This window comes from Labrus mixtus, chromosome 5, assembly GCF_963584025.1.
Source record: "Labrus mixtus chromosome 5, fLabMix1.1, whole genome shotgun sequence".
Classification (NCBI taxonomy): Eukaryota; Metazoa; Chordata; class Actinopteri; order Labriformes; family Labridae; genus Labrus; species Labrus mixtus.
The window spans coordinates 31,141,708-31,156,299 of record NC_083616.1 but is presented as its reverse complement, the minus strand read 5'-3'; the positions used below and the strand labels follow the sequence as shown (position 1 = coordinate 31,156,299).

Here is a 14,592-nt window from a genome sequence, read left to right as displayed (position 1 = left end):
TTGGGGACAGTGATGAGTTGCACTGCACAGTTTCTCATTTGCCTTGTGGAGGCAGCTGAATGCTGTGCTACTGGATTTAACCTGCTGTCTCCTGCCGTTTGTCTCCTCGTGATGTATCTCAGGGGAAGGGACGGAGCAAGTTAGCAATTACTGGCCAAGATTACACTCTCCTCGTCCTCTGGGACGCATCCTCGCTCTTCATTCCCGATTGTTTTCGCTTCTGTTTCTGATACACGTCTCATAAATTTCTCTTTTCTTGCACACTCTATAAAAACAGTCCTCTCCATTTCTCTTCGTGCTGTCAGTGCTGAGGGAAATGTGTCCAACGGGTTAGCTTGGAGCCATGATTGGCTTGGAGCGATTCTGATATTCACAAGGGATTGTGCAAAAGCAAAACTCATGGTGAGGGTCACATCATGATAGAAAAACCTCTCAGGATAACTCTGTCCCCTGGAAGATTATTTTTTTTATAATATTTTATTTTGTGACCTTAAAAAAAAGGTTGTGGAGGGAAATCAATGCTGCCTACATGATGTTTGTAATCACCATAATGAGAGGATTCTGTTAATATGCATTTTGGGCAAAACATCACTGATTAAAATGTCATTGTATTTCAACTACCAACATCCCCACAAGTTCTGTGGTCGCCTCTAAGTGAAGAAAAATTTAACAATCGACAACTTCCTTCTTCAGTAATGACTGAAACCCCAAAGTACTGTACCACCAGATGACGGGAATTTCTGGAAGACAGGGAAGGGGTTATACTAAGTGTACCTAATTACACATTATGCAACGCTTCAGAAAAAAAAGGCCTTTGGATCATCATTAATCCTTTAAGTATACTAGTCCATGCCTGCTAACAAAGGCGGTTGTGTGAATGAGATTAAGTTTAATGGCATTTAAAGGGTATTTAAGGGTAGAATGATTTCTGCTAGTATTACATCATGTGTAAAACAATAGTGCCGTTAACCATAACAAAGTCTGAATACACTCAGACAATACTGCCGACATGTTAAATTAGCTGTAGACACTCTGCAACAGAGTCTGGGTACATTAACAGAATTTTTTGTGCTGCAGCGCCCACGACCTGAGTCTCCGAGCGCTTCTCACCGACGCTCATTGTTGCTATTTTCTGAAAGCTAACACCGGCTTCTCTCTGCAGTGACCGTTACAGGCTGGTTTTAATAGCTCTGTGCGCTTGATATTCTCCGACATTCACCAAGACAACATGAAAATGATGTAAATGAATTGTGTCCTGGCATCAGCAGCTGAAACCAATTTTCTCCTTTCAGATGATCAGTTGGATTAGTTTCTCGTCCGCCATTGTTTTTGACAAAGCTGTTATCAGAAGTCCCGCCCCTTTTTGGGTTTTTGATTGGTCCTAGACGGAGAAGTGTCATTGACAAGCACGGCGGTTGAAACTGTGATTGCAGCGATAGAAAGCAGCTCATGCTGAGAGTGTTTTTGCGCTCTGAAAACACTGAACTGCTTTTGGTTTTGTTTTGCCAATGAGCGCTGCCAGCACAAAAAAATGGCGTCAGTGGACACAGACCCCTTTAGTGAGTCTAAACCTGTAAAAATGAAAGGTAATTTCTAATAGATATATTTTACATTGATCAGGGCCTTTAACCTTAACTATTTTTTTAATCCAGAGAGGGAGTACAATTCTCCCACATGCTCGTCTGTCTGCCACAGGCTGACATCTTGTCAGCCCGGGGCCCGGCTCGGCTCGGCTGATCTGACAGCCTGTCCTCAGGGACGAGCAGAGCGATGAACCCTGATGGTGGGACAGCAGAGAGAGAGAGAGAGAGAGAGAGAGAGTGCTGCTCCTCAAATTACATTCTCCAACATCCTCCTCCTTCATCTCTCTCTCTCTCTCTCTCTGTCTCCCTCGCTGGTATGATACCCACACTGAGATGGACAATTACTGTAAGGTGGGCGTGAAGGGCGAAGAAGCTGTGCACATGATAAAAAAAAAAAAAAAGAAGGATGTGTTTAAATGTGATTTGCGAGCTGTGACCTGTAAATGTGTGTCCTAGCTTTCCTCAGAAACATTTATTTGCTGCTTAAATAATATAATTATCCTGTTAGGAGGAGGCTCCAGTAGAGGCACCGTGGGAGCTGGAAACATAGGGTCTTCTCCGAGGTGGTGGGCTGTGGGGGGAAGGGGGAGGAAGTTCGCCCTTGAGGCATGACTAGCGTGGTAATGGGCTCCTGGCCTCGCCTTGCGGTGTCAACTCTGCTATGGAGAGCCATCCATCCTCATCTGTGTTTGTGAAGGAAGGTGTTAGAAGTGTGAGGGCTGAGCCTGGCAGTCAATCTGAAGCACAGGCAGTGGAGACAGGATATTTATTGACACAGGTTTAGTGTAAAATCCTGCTTTCACTTTTTTATTCCAGCTGTGATTTACAGGTGAGAGAACATGGTTAGGCATCTTAAAGGTGTTTTTTTTTTTACCACCATGTATTCAAACATGTCTGCTGGTGCTTGGCATTTCATTGACGCTATTTGGATCCGACTCAGTGAACCAATAGGACTCTGCAGAAAGGGCATTTCTGACATACTTACCGAAGCTTCAATTTCAATTTGTAGAAGCTTCATGTCCTAGTTTCCCCCTCGTCCTTAAAGGGCGTGTGCACAGAAGAGCCAACAGCCAAAATGTGCATTACAGCAGCTCACATCTTGTTTCTGTGAGGTTTCGGAGAGAAAACGAGTTTTGCAGGCGACGAGTCTCTTCTAAACAAATACGCCTCGGTACATGTGACAGTTTATTTTTAAGTTGCTTTGCTGAGAGCTGCTGAACTCATTGGCAGAATGAGGGTGAAGAATAATAGTGAGGCTTCGCTGCGGGGCTGTAAATGTCTTTACTTAGCCATGTGTTTTTTTAGTTCACCCCCTACACATCCCAGCTGTACATTTAAAAAACAAACGTTTGAGAAATTAGCATCTCCTGGTACATGTGTTCACTCCTCTTCATATCGCACAGACTTAACCAAAGCATTGCATGAGCTTCTGTTTTTTTCTAACCCTAACCCTCTTCTGAAATTTTTCAAAACCAACCAAGTTTCCCCGCACACATCCTGAATATTATCCAGTCCCTGCTCTGTAATTTCACACTGTCAGAACTTTGATGCAGAGGGCCGGGATTGAGTTTCCTGCAGCTCAGTCAGTTGTGACTTCATCAGAACCTCACTCACCCCTGTGTCTAGCTGAATTTATTTAGGAAAGTCATTTTGGAATTTCTGCACTCTGATCCTGTATTTGATCATGTCTATAAACCCCTCTATTTCAGCCCTGCTCAGAACAGGCTGTTTCTGTGTCTGTACCTTTAAATATGTAAATGAGCTGTGTCTGACCACGCCCCCTCTCTAGAAGGGCTCGGGTGTACTCGGTGCTTTCTCGCTCCATGTCCTATTGTTTATGGTGAGAAGGCAGACTCAGAGGGCAGAACAAACACCTAGCTGTGGGAGTGTCACCCAACTGGGGGAGGGGCTACTGCCCTTTGTGATGTCATGAAGGGAAAATCTCCAAACGGCCTGTTTGAGCACACATTTTCTGAAAAGTGGAGCAGGCAGAAGACGGAGAGGATGGACGTCTCTCATTGTTTTTATTTTGACAGGCTTAAGACACATATCAGTGTTAGAAAAACATTGTAAAGTGTATTTTGCATAATGTGTGACTTTTTAAAAGATGAAGAATGATATTGTTAAGTTATACTTTATGATTGTTTTGCAATATATCGATTATCACAGAATTGCATTATCGTGATATTATCATTATCTTGGGCCACATATTGTGTATCGTATTGTATCCTGAGTTAGCCTACAATTCCCAAACCCTAAACAGTATATTTCATCAGTTACTTCCATAAGAACAGCTCGGCCTGTATCACAAGTAAACCAACTTGATGGATTCTTACACGTCAGATCTGCTGTTCACTGAAGAGTTGTTGTCGCTTTTGACACTAATGAGAGAACTTGAGGAAACTTGGAGCTTCTTGCCAAAAGTTACACCAGTTAGCTTTATTTTAAACGAGGGAAGAAAAGCTGTAATATCATTAATTGTCATATCAAATGCTTCAGATAAAATATTGTGATATTAAAATGTAGGGACTGCTTCACATCAACATTGAAACCACTGATGTCTGATTTGTCTCTCAAAGTGGATTGCCCTAGCTGTAATTTGAACTCACATCTGAGTTATTCTGACATCCCCAACCTATCGGCATGGCTGACTGTGATGTAAGGCATCAGCATCAGTAACTCAGTAATCAGTAAGTATGATGTCGAGCCAGCTTCTAGGTTCAGAAGCATGAAAAATTCAAATCCATCATCTACCCTGCACACTATTACTGCTGTCAAGTCACAGTCCAGAAGTCACTCATCTTATTCTATGTCAAATATTCTACAATTCTACAATTCTACAATTCACTTAGCAGACTCTTTTATCCAAAGCGACGTACATCAGAGAGTAAGAACAACACAAGCAAGGATCTAGAAAAAAAGGGAACAATGTCAGTAAGAGCAAACGATCAGCTTTGAGTCTGATTGGACACACAGGTGCTGACAGGAAGTGACCAGAGGCAAAGCACAACATTGAGGGCAGTTCTTGAGAGCTCTAATCAGTATAGAAACCATCTTATAAGTCGTCGTTATCAAACAAAAACCATCGTCATTACCATCATCATCATCAATAATATGGAGACCATCATCATTAAGTTAGTAGGTATTCATGAAAGAGCTGGGTCTTTAGCTTTTTCTTAAAGGTGCAGAGGGACTCTGCAGATCACATGGAGTTTGGAAGTTCATTCCACCACCGGGGGGCGACAGAGGAGAAGAGTCTAGTCAGAGACTTAGGACCCTGTAGTGAAGGTTGGATCAGACGCCTTTCATTGGCAGAGCGTAGTGGGGGGGAGGGAGTGTAGACCTGGATCAGAGTTAAAGTAAGGAGGAGACATTTTTGTCGCTGTTTTGTAAGCGAGCAGAGAAATATATGTCAAACCAAATGTGTAAAGAATTGTTTCTAAAGTTTCCTCTGTGGTTTTAAATAGTTTGGGACTCATTTTGAACTTCGAAAAAAAGGTATGCAATTAAATGTGATTTGGGGCAGGCTTATTTCTGTCTCGTGGGAGGAAGTTCAAAACTGCACCAATTAACCAACTTACTCCTCTGCTTAAAGCTGCGCTGCTATAGTCACACTTGATCAATTTAAGGCTGATTTCATTATCCTCTCCCACTCTGTCTGCTCGCTCTTTCTCTTTTCCCCCTCTTCTACTGTCTCAGGCTTTTCTTTTCACTGGAGCTGCACACAAACTCCTTTCCTCCTCTCTTCTCTACCTGTCTGTGTCTGCGGTGAATGTATTGAAATTCAGTGTATTTAGCTCCCGTCTCTCCTGCTGGCCTGTAATGGGTGACAGCTAGCGTCAGCTCTGATCCATATTCCCAGCAGGTTTCATTGTTGCTGTCTGGCTGCTGGGTTGACCTTTGGCTGCACTGTTTTGTTTTTTCGACTCTGATGATCAGATGGTTGTGTGTCTGAAAGCCAGTTCAACATGTTCACACATTAGCTCTGGATCTGGAGCACTGTGGCCTGTGCGTGTGCTGCTCCTGCCAGCCTGAACTCTGGTTACCTTTTGGGGAAAAATGGATGCCAAGGAATGCAGACATGGTGAGAGATCATCGCTTCTCCTTGTGCATTTTACTCATCCTCCACTTGTGTTTTCTCTAGTTCAGGTCTCTTTGTTTTCTCTAGTTCAGGTCTCTTTGGTTTCCTTTGATATAAGATTCAACTTCACATTTGAAATCTTTGTATGTTGTGGATTTTAATACCAGTCTACATATTGGCTATTTTATGTCTCTAAGGATAAGACAGGAGGGAGTTACAGGAAATATTGGGAGGAGGGAATGGAGGTAAAACATGCAACAAATCTGGAGAATCAGACTCGAGCCCAGGATGGCTGTGAGGACTCACCGGACACCTTGGGTTAAATTATCTTTGAGCTGAAGTGCGAGTGTAGCTGTCAACAGCATAAACTGACCAGATTTTACAGAAAACAAATTCTAAGTAGAGAGAAATATGTGCCTGTAAGCAATATATGCTATATATATATATATATATGAATAAAAATGTTTTTACAAGTATACAGAGGAGGACATGACTGCCTTAGCTACGCTTCATGTCGCCACATTTCCTGGACATCAGGGAGTTTGGCGTCATCAGACATAAAATTGCAAATGCCAATGTCATGGTGGTGCTGGATGAAAGGTCAGAGGATCTCAGGTCTCCAGAGGATGAGTCTGAGTCTTTATTACAGTTCAGAGAAATCTACAGTATGTTTAAAACAGTGATCAAAACATAGCGTGGTGGAAAATCATCATCATCAATTAAAGGATGGTCCTCAACTTTCAAACATTTGATGTTATCTCTTGAGACTACCATGGTTACCGTGACAAATTAATCCAAAACCTCAAAGTGCTGATTTATCTCAATAGGACTAAAAAAAAATGGTCTCAGACCCATTTATTGACATTTTCCTTTAAAGCAACAATATTAAACTTTTTCACCTTTAAAGTCTTTATATGTGATTTTTTGATCCAGCAGATGTCGCCCTTGAGCACCAGCATGAAACCAAAACAACTCGCGCTGCATTGTTGTGTTAGCATGCTAATGCTAGCGATCTTTATTCTGCTCGTATCTTCACACTGCATGTAAATTTACCTGAAATGAGCGTGATCTAGAAACACAGTTAAGCAGTGAGTACAGTATGTTATTCTTCTTTTCTCTAGTCCCTCAATTAAACAACTTTTATACACGAGGGGAGGAGTCAGCCGGCCGTCCCGGCGATGTAAACAAAGTGAAGATAGGACTCTGAAAACTCTGAAAACATCACAGACAGTGGGACTCGGGTGTTACACCCATTGTAGACAGTCATGACTCACAGAGTTATTTTCAGAGGAGATACTTGATTTATATTATATTTAAGTGTGAAACGTCACATAGAAAGACTTTAAAGTGCTGCCATTTCGTTTGGCAAAAAATAACTTTGAGAGCATTGTGATTGGATATCAAGCAGCAGATCCACCTCAGTGAGGGCGTCTGTGGCTCAGTTGGTCGTCTCTCAACGGGAAGGTTAGGGGTTCAACCCCCAGCTTCTACAGCCACGTGTGTCCTATGGCGAGACACTTAACCCCAAGTACTGATGGTCTCTTTACTCAGCAGCCTCTACCATCAGTGTGTGAATGTGTAGGTGTGACCTGCGCTGTAAAAGCACTTTGAGTAGTCAGAAGTCAGAAGACTAGAAAAGCTCCATCCAAGCTCAAGTCCATTTTCCATTTAGTCCATTTAGTGGAAGCTCGACCTTTTCCTGGAGGACGTCTTGGTAAAATGTGAACTCGGTATGATTGCTGCATCCTCCCCCCAGGCCGGGATCCATGCTTCACATTGCAGGAAGCAAATAGATGTGACAGAGGTGATAGTCTCTCCCTCTGCAAGGTCACAGCCTGCTGCAATGTTTTTCAGGAGAAAGTATTACCAATACTCTGACAGTGTTTATATCAGCTACATAACAGACCTTTCCATTGTGACAAAGCAGACTCTGTGTAGTACAGACATGGTGAAGACATTCCCTTTTTAAGGTCAGAAGTGCGAGTTAGAGGGGGGGGTACTTTCTCTCTGCACGACAGTCTCTGCGCTGCACTCAAACCTTTAACCTGAGATATATTTTCCTCTCCTCTTGCTGCTCATTTCAATCCCCTGCGTGTGCCCCCTTCTTTCCTTCCGTCTTCTTTAATATGTCACATCTCTCTGCTAGGATTGTTGGGTTGTTATTTTTCTTTCAGCCTGCCAGAATGTGTTGAGAGTTTAAGGACACCAGCAGCACTGAAGCTGGGGCTTTGAATTTTATCTCAGCCATATGGGCTTGTTTTGTCAGCTTTATTTATTCAAACAGAAACACACAAACACAGATGCTTTTATGAAGTGAAATATTTTCCTGTGTGAGTGGAGATGTGATGAATGCACAGGTGTGCAAATATTCCTCGCTCTCAAAACTCCAGAGTTCTTTGCTTGAAATGCAGAATCATTTTTTTTTAGCAAATTACGATTAACACTTAATATCAGAGGTTCCGTTGCCACCTTGTATTAGTTCCTTTTACGATGTCACAGGGTTTTTTATGGACCTTGGCTTCACCCTCAGTGTATTTCTGTCTGTGTGTGTGTGTGTGTGCTTGTGCTGGCAGTGCATGTGTGTGTGAGTGTGGGTGTGTGTAATTTAAGGCTGACACTGCAACACTGTTCTCGTATGTTCTGTTTAAGCTTGAGTAACCTCTCTATAGTGACATCACGGTGAGAGACAGCTGCTCCTGCAAAGGCTCATGGGAAATGGGCGAGCTCTGTGTGTATTCAAAATGCAGCGCCCTCACACAGCGGCACATTTACATTCGTTTTAAGTGTTTCTGCAGTCAAAGTCGCTCGGATTTTGTGCGTCGCTGTCAAATCGGTGTGTTTGTGAGACCATGTGTGAAATCCTGACTGTCCAATTATCACTCATTTAATTAACGTCACTAATCACAGTTTAATGTTTTGTCGTCATAGTGACAGTTACTTGTCTTTCTATCATTTTAAAATACATTTTAAAAAGAGTTCTTTGTGTGAGTTTCATTTTTAAACGTTACAAAATAAACGAGATAAAGTGAAAAAACACCACCTGATGACATCATATATTTGTAGTTTCAGCGCAAGGAGGATTAGAGAAGTTTAATATTTGTCTGCCAATTTAGGAAAAATCCTAATAGTATTTGCTTCTGTATTTGTGACGCGTGTCCTCTCTCTCTTCCAGACGACTCCGGGGACGAGGAGCCTACGTCCCAGTCGGACCGCAGCGAGCTTCAAGGCACCTTGAAGATACTCGTCAGCAAGCTCGACGACCTCAGCACATGCAATGATCTGATCGCCAAGCACGGGGCGGCCCTGCAGCGCTCCCTCAGCGAGCTCGAGGGTCTGAAGGTCCCCGTGGAGGGAGGGGAGAAGATCAAGGCGGTCAACGAGCGAGCCACCCTCTTCCGCATCACTTCCAATGCTATGATCAATGTGAGTAGCTGCGACACACGGGGCGACAAGACACAGCAGGGAACAGAGAGAGGGACCATCAGCATGATCAACATGTCACCTAGTGTAGCACGTTAAACAAGAGTCAGAGTGCTGCAGGATGAGAGAAGTAGCTCCACACCCGACGACATCCTGTCAAAATAAATGTCACCAAATATTAATCCGGTAGTCTGCAGTGGCTTCATAGAACTGTCATCAAAGCAAACAGTCGTTTCTGATGCCGTTAGAATCAGCAAAAAGTTTAATCCAATTAAATGTAATTCAGTTAGTTCTGACTAAATTATTCAATTGGCCAGGAGGCACTTAAAGGCTTAATATGCAATTTTTTACAAAATAAAAACACTAGAAACTAAGCTAGGAAACGAGAACTACTAAAACAGGAAATATAAACTTAAAATACAAAACTACATAAGACCAAATCCTGACAGCATGTGTCTCGATTATCTGGAAGTTAGTTGGAGTCAGCATTTCCAGTATGGCAACTGCCATCTTTAATAAACAACGGGTGATGTCATACTTACATACGTACATAAAACAAACAATCTGATCCGTGGTAACATGCAGACCTTCACAGAGCAGCAAGCGAACAAGAAAATGTTTCGGTTGCTTCCTCAACTTCCAGTAAAGACGAGGAACTGATCATGTTGTTGGAGTTAAATGAACGCTCACACAGACAGAAGGCAATAACCTGTAGTTTACTATTTACGATTGTGCAGCTTGTAGAACTGTTGTGGAAAAGCAATAGCACACGCAAAGTTGTACCGAATATCAGCATGCTGTGGTTGTCTTTAAGAGTTATTCATAAGCAAGAGGCTGCAGGCCGAATGCTAAACGTAATCAGTGATTATATTCAGCACAACCTCGATCAGTAACAGACTGATGTGCTGAGGATAGAGAAACCCTTGGAGTGGCAACAGAAAAATCCCTTTAAAGGCTTTATATGTGATTTTTTGATCCAGCAGATGTCGCTCTTGAGCACCAGCATGAAACCAAAACAACTCGCGCTGCATTGTTGTGTTAGCATGCTAATGCTAGCGATCTTTATTATGCTCGTATCTTCACACTGCATGTAAATTTACCTGAAATGAGCGTGATCTAGAAACACAGTTAAGCAGTGAGTACAGTATGTTATTCTTCTTTTCTCTAGTCCCTCAATTAAACAACTTTTATACACGAGGGGAGGAGTCAGCCGGCCGTCCTGGCGATGTAAACAAAGTGAAGATAGGACTCTGAAAACTCTGAAAACATCACAGACAGTGGGACTCGGGTGTTACACCCATTGTAGACAGTCATGACTCACAGAGTTATTTTCAGAGGATATACTTGATTTCTACATTTAAGTGTGAAACATCACATGTAAAGACTTTAAAGTCCATGTTGCACATTATCAGATTAATTGAACAAGACGACAAAAAACTCTGTCAGGTTTCCAGTCCCCTCTTGTGTATGTTCTGGATCTGATTACCGGGGTCATCCTCTAGTGTACCTGGCCCTGTTCCAGTCTCCTCAATGTTACATAGCATGGGCTTTACAGTATGTCTGTAATGGCTGAGAGATCAGGGAGGGTTGAGGGTCCTGAAGGAGTGATACTAGATATGATATTGGGTCGGTGGGGGCAGACAGGAATAGCCCCTGCTCCCCCCCCTCTCATACCCTGGACCCTCCCTGCACGGTGGGGAATGTCAGATTCTTCTGGACTGACGGTTAGACACACAGACAGACAAACACACCTGCTTTGACTAAAGCCGGACAATCACACCAGGTTGGTCTTTCTCTGCTTCTCTCGATTGGCTTTGCAGATACCGATGTTTGTTTTTGTTTGTTTCTACTTCTAGTGCATGCCTGAGTGATTTTATTGTGAAATATTTGGCTGTTAGTTGTAAAAACCTTTCACTGGGACTCAGACAGAGGAAATCTGCAAGTACTTTGACCTTAAGATCAGGTTATAATCACTCCCAGAATGCTTAAGTATGTGGTAATACAGCTTGTTGAAGTGTTCTGAGATGAAAAAGTAAATCGAGATTTAATTATGTTACAGGCCTTTGCTCAAAATGACGAGCCCCCCTAAATCTCTCTGTCGTCCATTTCTGTGTTATAATTGGTATTGGAAATTGAAACTAACTGGACAAGCGATAAAAAAAGGCTCTCTTGGACTGCCTGACTCATTAAAAAGCCATTTAGGCTTCGTCAAGTATGTGCTTTAAATGAGGGAAAGTGCTGCCACAAACTCCCTGTAATGATTCTTGGTCTTTGAAATGGCTCTCCTCAAACAGAGAGCAGAGCGAGAAACGGTGTTTGGACTTTTGCTGCCATATTTTTGGGCGCTCCGGAGATGATGTACTTCGCTGTCACACATGTCGTTTTCTGAGATTAATCGTAGAAGAAGGCATAATGGCAGTCTCTGTGATCTGACCCTGGTCATTTAGTGGTGATGTAACTTCTCAAGTGAGTCATTTAATGCAGGCTCTCCCCCGCATTAACGCACATGATACTTTAGATATGGTTAAATAATATAACACTCAAGACGTGACATTTAGATATGTGGTGATGCCAGCTCTTACTGCTCATTCACTTTATTTAGTCTGACCCTGATTCCTCTGATCGGAAGTCACATGCAGTCTGTGTTTGCTCTGGAGATTCAGCACAAAAAAAAGTGGAACCATCGTATTTTTTGAGTGGGTTTTGAGTTTCATCGCACGGTTCTTCCTGAGGAAGTGAACCGTCGTCATCTGTCCCCTCTGACCATTAAAGTGAAGCTCAGACAATGAAGTTTAGTCATTTGATGCAAAACCACTGAAGGTAAGACGCTGACTGGTTTGTTTTTATTATCAGATCATTTGTGATTTCCATTCATGCTCTGAGTAGTAAAGTGTTTATCAGCTAAAGGCATCAAAATGTTATTTTATTTTATATTTAAGATTAAATTAAATCATACCCACACCTTACTGGACATTTTATTTTAAATGTATTTTGTTAAAACTAGTGTTGTATTCAAGACCACACTAACCGAGACCAAGACATACCCGAGACCAGAGAGCTCTGAGAGCGAGACATTTAGGGATCGAGGCAGAGTCGGAGACCGAGACCAAGGCAGGGCGAGACCGAGACCAAGACCAGGACCATTAATATCACTGAAATCATCATCTGTCACTCACTTAGACTGTAACACCGGGAAGGTTGCAGCCACTAACTGGGGGGATAACAATCAAATTATAAATGTATTGAAATGATTTGTTCTGTTAGAAAGTATCACAGTAATGATGTGGAAAAACAGCCTTTCAGTGGTGGTCTTGATTTAAAATCCAGAGTCTGCCATGTCTGAGATCGAGACAAGACCGAGTGAAAATGCTTGAGATTTCCAGATGTGACCGAGACCTTCAAAAAGTGGTCAACACTGATTTCTAGTATTAAAACACTGCATAAAAACGAATAACTAATATCCTCCAGAATATATGATAAAAGAGTTTAATGATACGCAGTGTAATATGCAAACACATAGTAAAGAGTCAGGTTAGCGATAACCTGCAGGTTTGTGTCTGAAACAAATCAAACAGATGCTTTTATTTTCAGCACTTAATCTGCACCAGTTATTGTTTGCAATTAGACCCAGACCTCCACCCCAGAATTAAGATGCACGCATGCTTTTTTATTTTTTTATTTTTTATTTATTTATTTGTTTTTTTTATTATAGTAACACCCAATAGACAAACAAAAACACAAGAGGTACACTTCACGTCTCCATAAAGCCAGGACAAAACAAAACACAGTGAAACAAAGAAAAAAAAAGAAAAAAAAAAAAAAAAACGAACAAAAAATGAAAATAAAAAAGATAGTAAACAGAAGGAAGAGTCAGTTAGCGAACATTTGTAACCGAACAGGTTTCATCTAACCGTAAACCAGGAACGGTAAAACTTAGAATTGTATTAAAATAAGCGGCGGAAAAAGAAAAAGAGAATCACTTGCCAGATCAAGAAACAAGACATTCTGCAAACGCTAAGTAAAACTTGAGTGATGATGGCATATATTTACATGCATATATACAGTCATATATATATATATAAGATGCACGCATGCTGAGCGAGGAATAGTTGTTGTTGTTGCGACGTGATTATTGCGAATGTTCATATCGCGATGATACAAAAAATGTATTTTAATTCCGCAGCTCCAGTTCACAACCATTGAAATCTTTCTCCTCTTGGGACTAGCGTTTACTTTGTGTTTAAATAAAAAGAACATAAATCAGATTTAATTATTTTCCTTTATTTCATTTTACATTATACTGCAAATACAAACAGCATGTAATGAAATACCTGCTTAAACCTAAGTCTTCCCCAGAGGTCGCTTTCTGCTAACAAACTGCTGAGAGTCACTTTTTCCATCTGACAGATATTTAACCCGCTCTCTGGACAAGTCACAGTCAGGTCTCACCACATCCTCGTTTCTCTTCCTGCCGCCTCAAACTGATACCGCACAGATCCCAGCTGTAATCTCAACAGCCAGAGAAATCTAGATTATTTTACCTTTATGTCACAGTAGTCCGTCCAGCTGACACACAGTACTTCTAAGCACTCTGCTACAAATGCTGAGTGGACGACATTTAATCACATGCTGTCCCTCTGTGGAAAATCTCAAACAAAATGTTGTAAAATGCTTAAAAGCCATTTCACAGTGATTATTCTGAAAAACCTCCTCTGAGGCCCTCCATGCCGACAGCTCAATAGCCGTCACATGACATTTTCATCGTGCATGTTGTCGGCTGTGAGGTGTTATTTAGGTTCATTGACCTTTGAGCTCACTATGATGCAAGGCCGTCAGACATATGATGCGGTGCTGACATGATATATGTGTTTGATCTGAAGTAACCTCTCTTTTGTCTGAGCTGTAAAAGCAAAGCAGCAACAATGATGCCCCCCCTCTTGACTCAACTATAGTTTCTACTATCCAATTTTATTTTATTTAACCAGGTAAATAACCCATTGAGATCAGGATCTCTTTCACAAAGGGTGACCTGACCAAGAGGGCAGCAGCACACGTCATAAAAAAGCATTACATGATAAAGAGACAAACAATAAGTTAGGAGAGAACAACGATTTACAACGTGCAAATTGATTTACAGATGAAGTGCAGAATCTTGATTACAGTTCAGAAACACATCAGGCACTGTCCAATTGTCTCACGTTTTTTATCTTTTAAGGTCGAGCCAAAAGGCTTCAAGCCAAATGAGCTCCGCCAATTTCAAGTCATTTTGGAGAAAGTTCCCTTGCGGTGGGAGCAGCAAAACTAAACGCTCTTTTCCCCGAGCTCAGTGCGGACACCAGGCACAGACAGTTTAAAGACATCACAGGAACAGGAAGGCGTAGTGGCTTCTGGTTCTTTGAAGGTGTGAACATAAATAAGGAGGCACCAATCCAATCAGGGGGTTAACCTAGTTCATCGAAGCAGTAATCAACGCATGATGACTGCATGAAACAAAGACGATAAATAGGC

General features: G+C 41.9%; 1 protein-coding gene across 4 annotated transcripts in view; it reads left to right on the top strand.

The window, feature by feature from the left end:
- osbp2b (oxysterol binding protein 2b) overlaps window positions 1-14,592 on the top strand; it is a 337,585-nt gene that overhangs the window by 28,850 nt on the left and 294,143 nt on the right. For all 4 annotated transcript variants that reach the window (XM_061039266.1, XM_061039265.1, XM_061039267.1 and 1 more), the window contains one exon: window positions 8,837-9,087. In XM_061039266.1, the coding sequence (XP_060895249.1) occupies window positions 8,837-9,087 (251 nt within the window). The remainder of the gene's footprint in view (window positions 1-8,836; window positions 9,088-14,592) is intronic.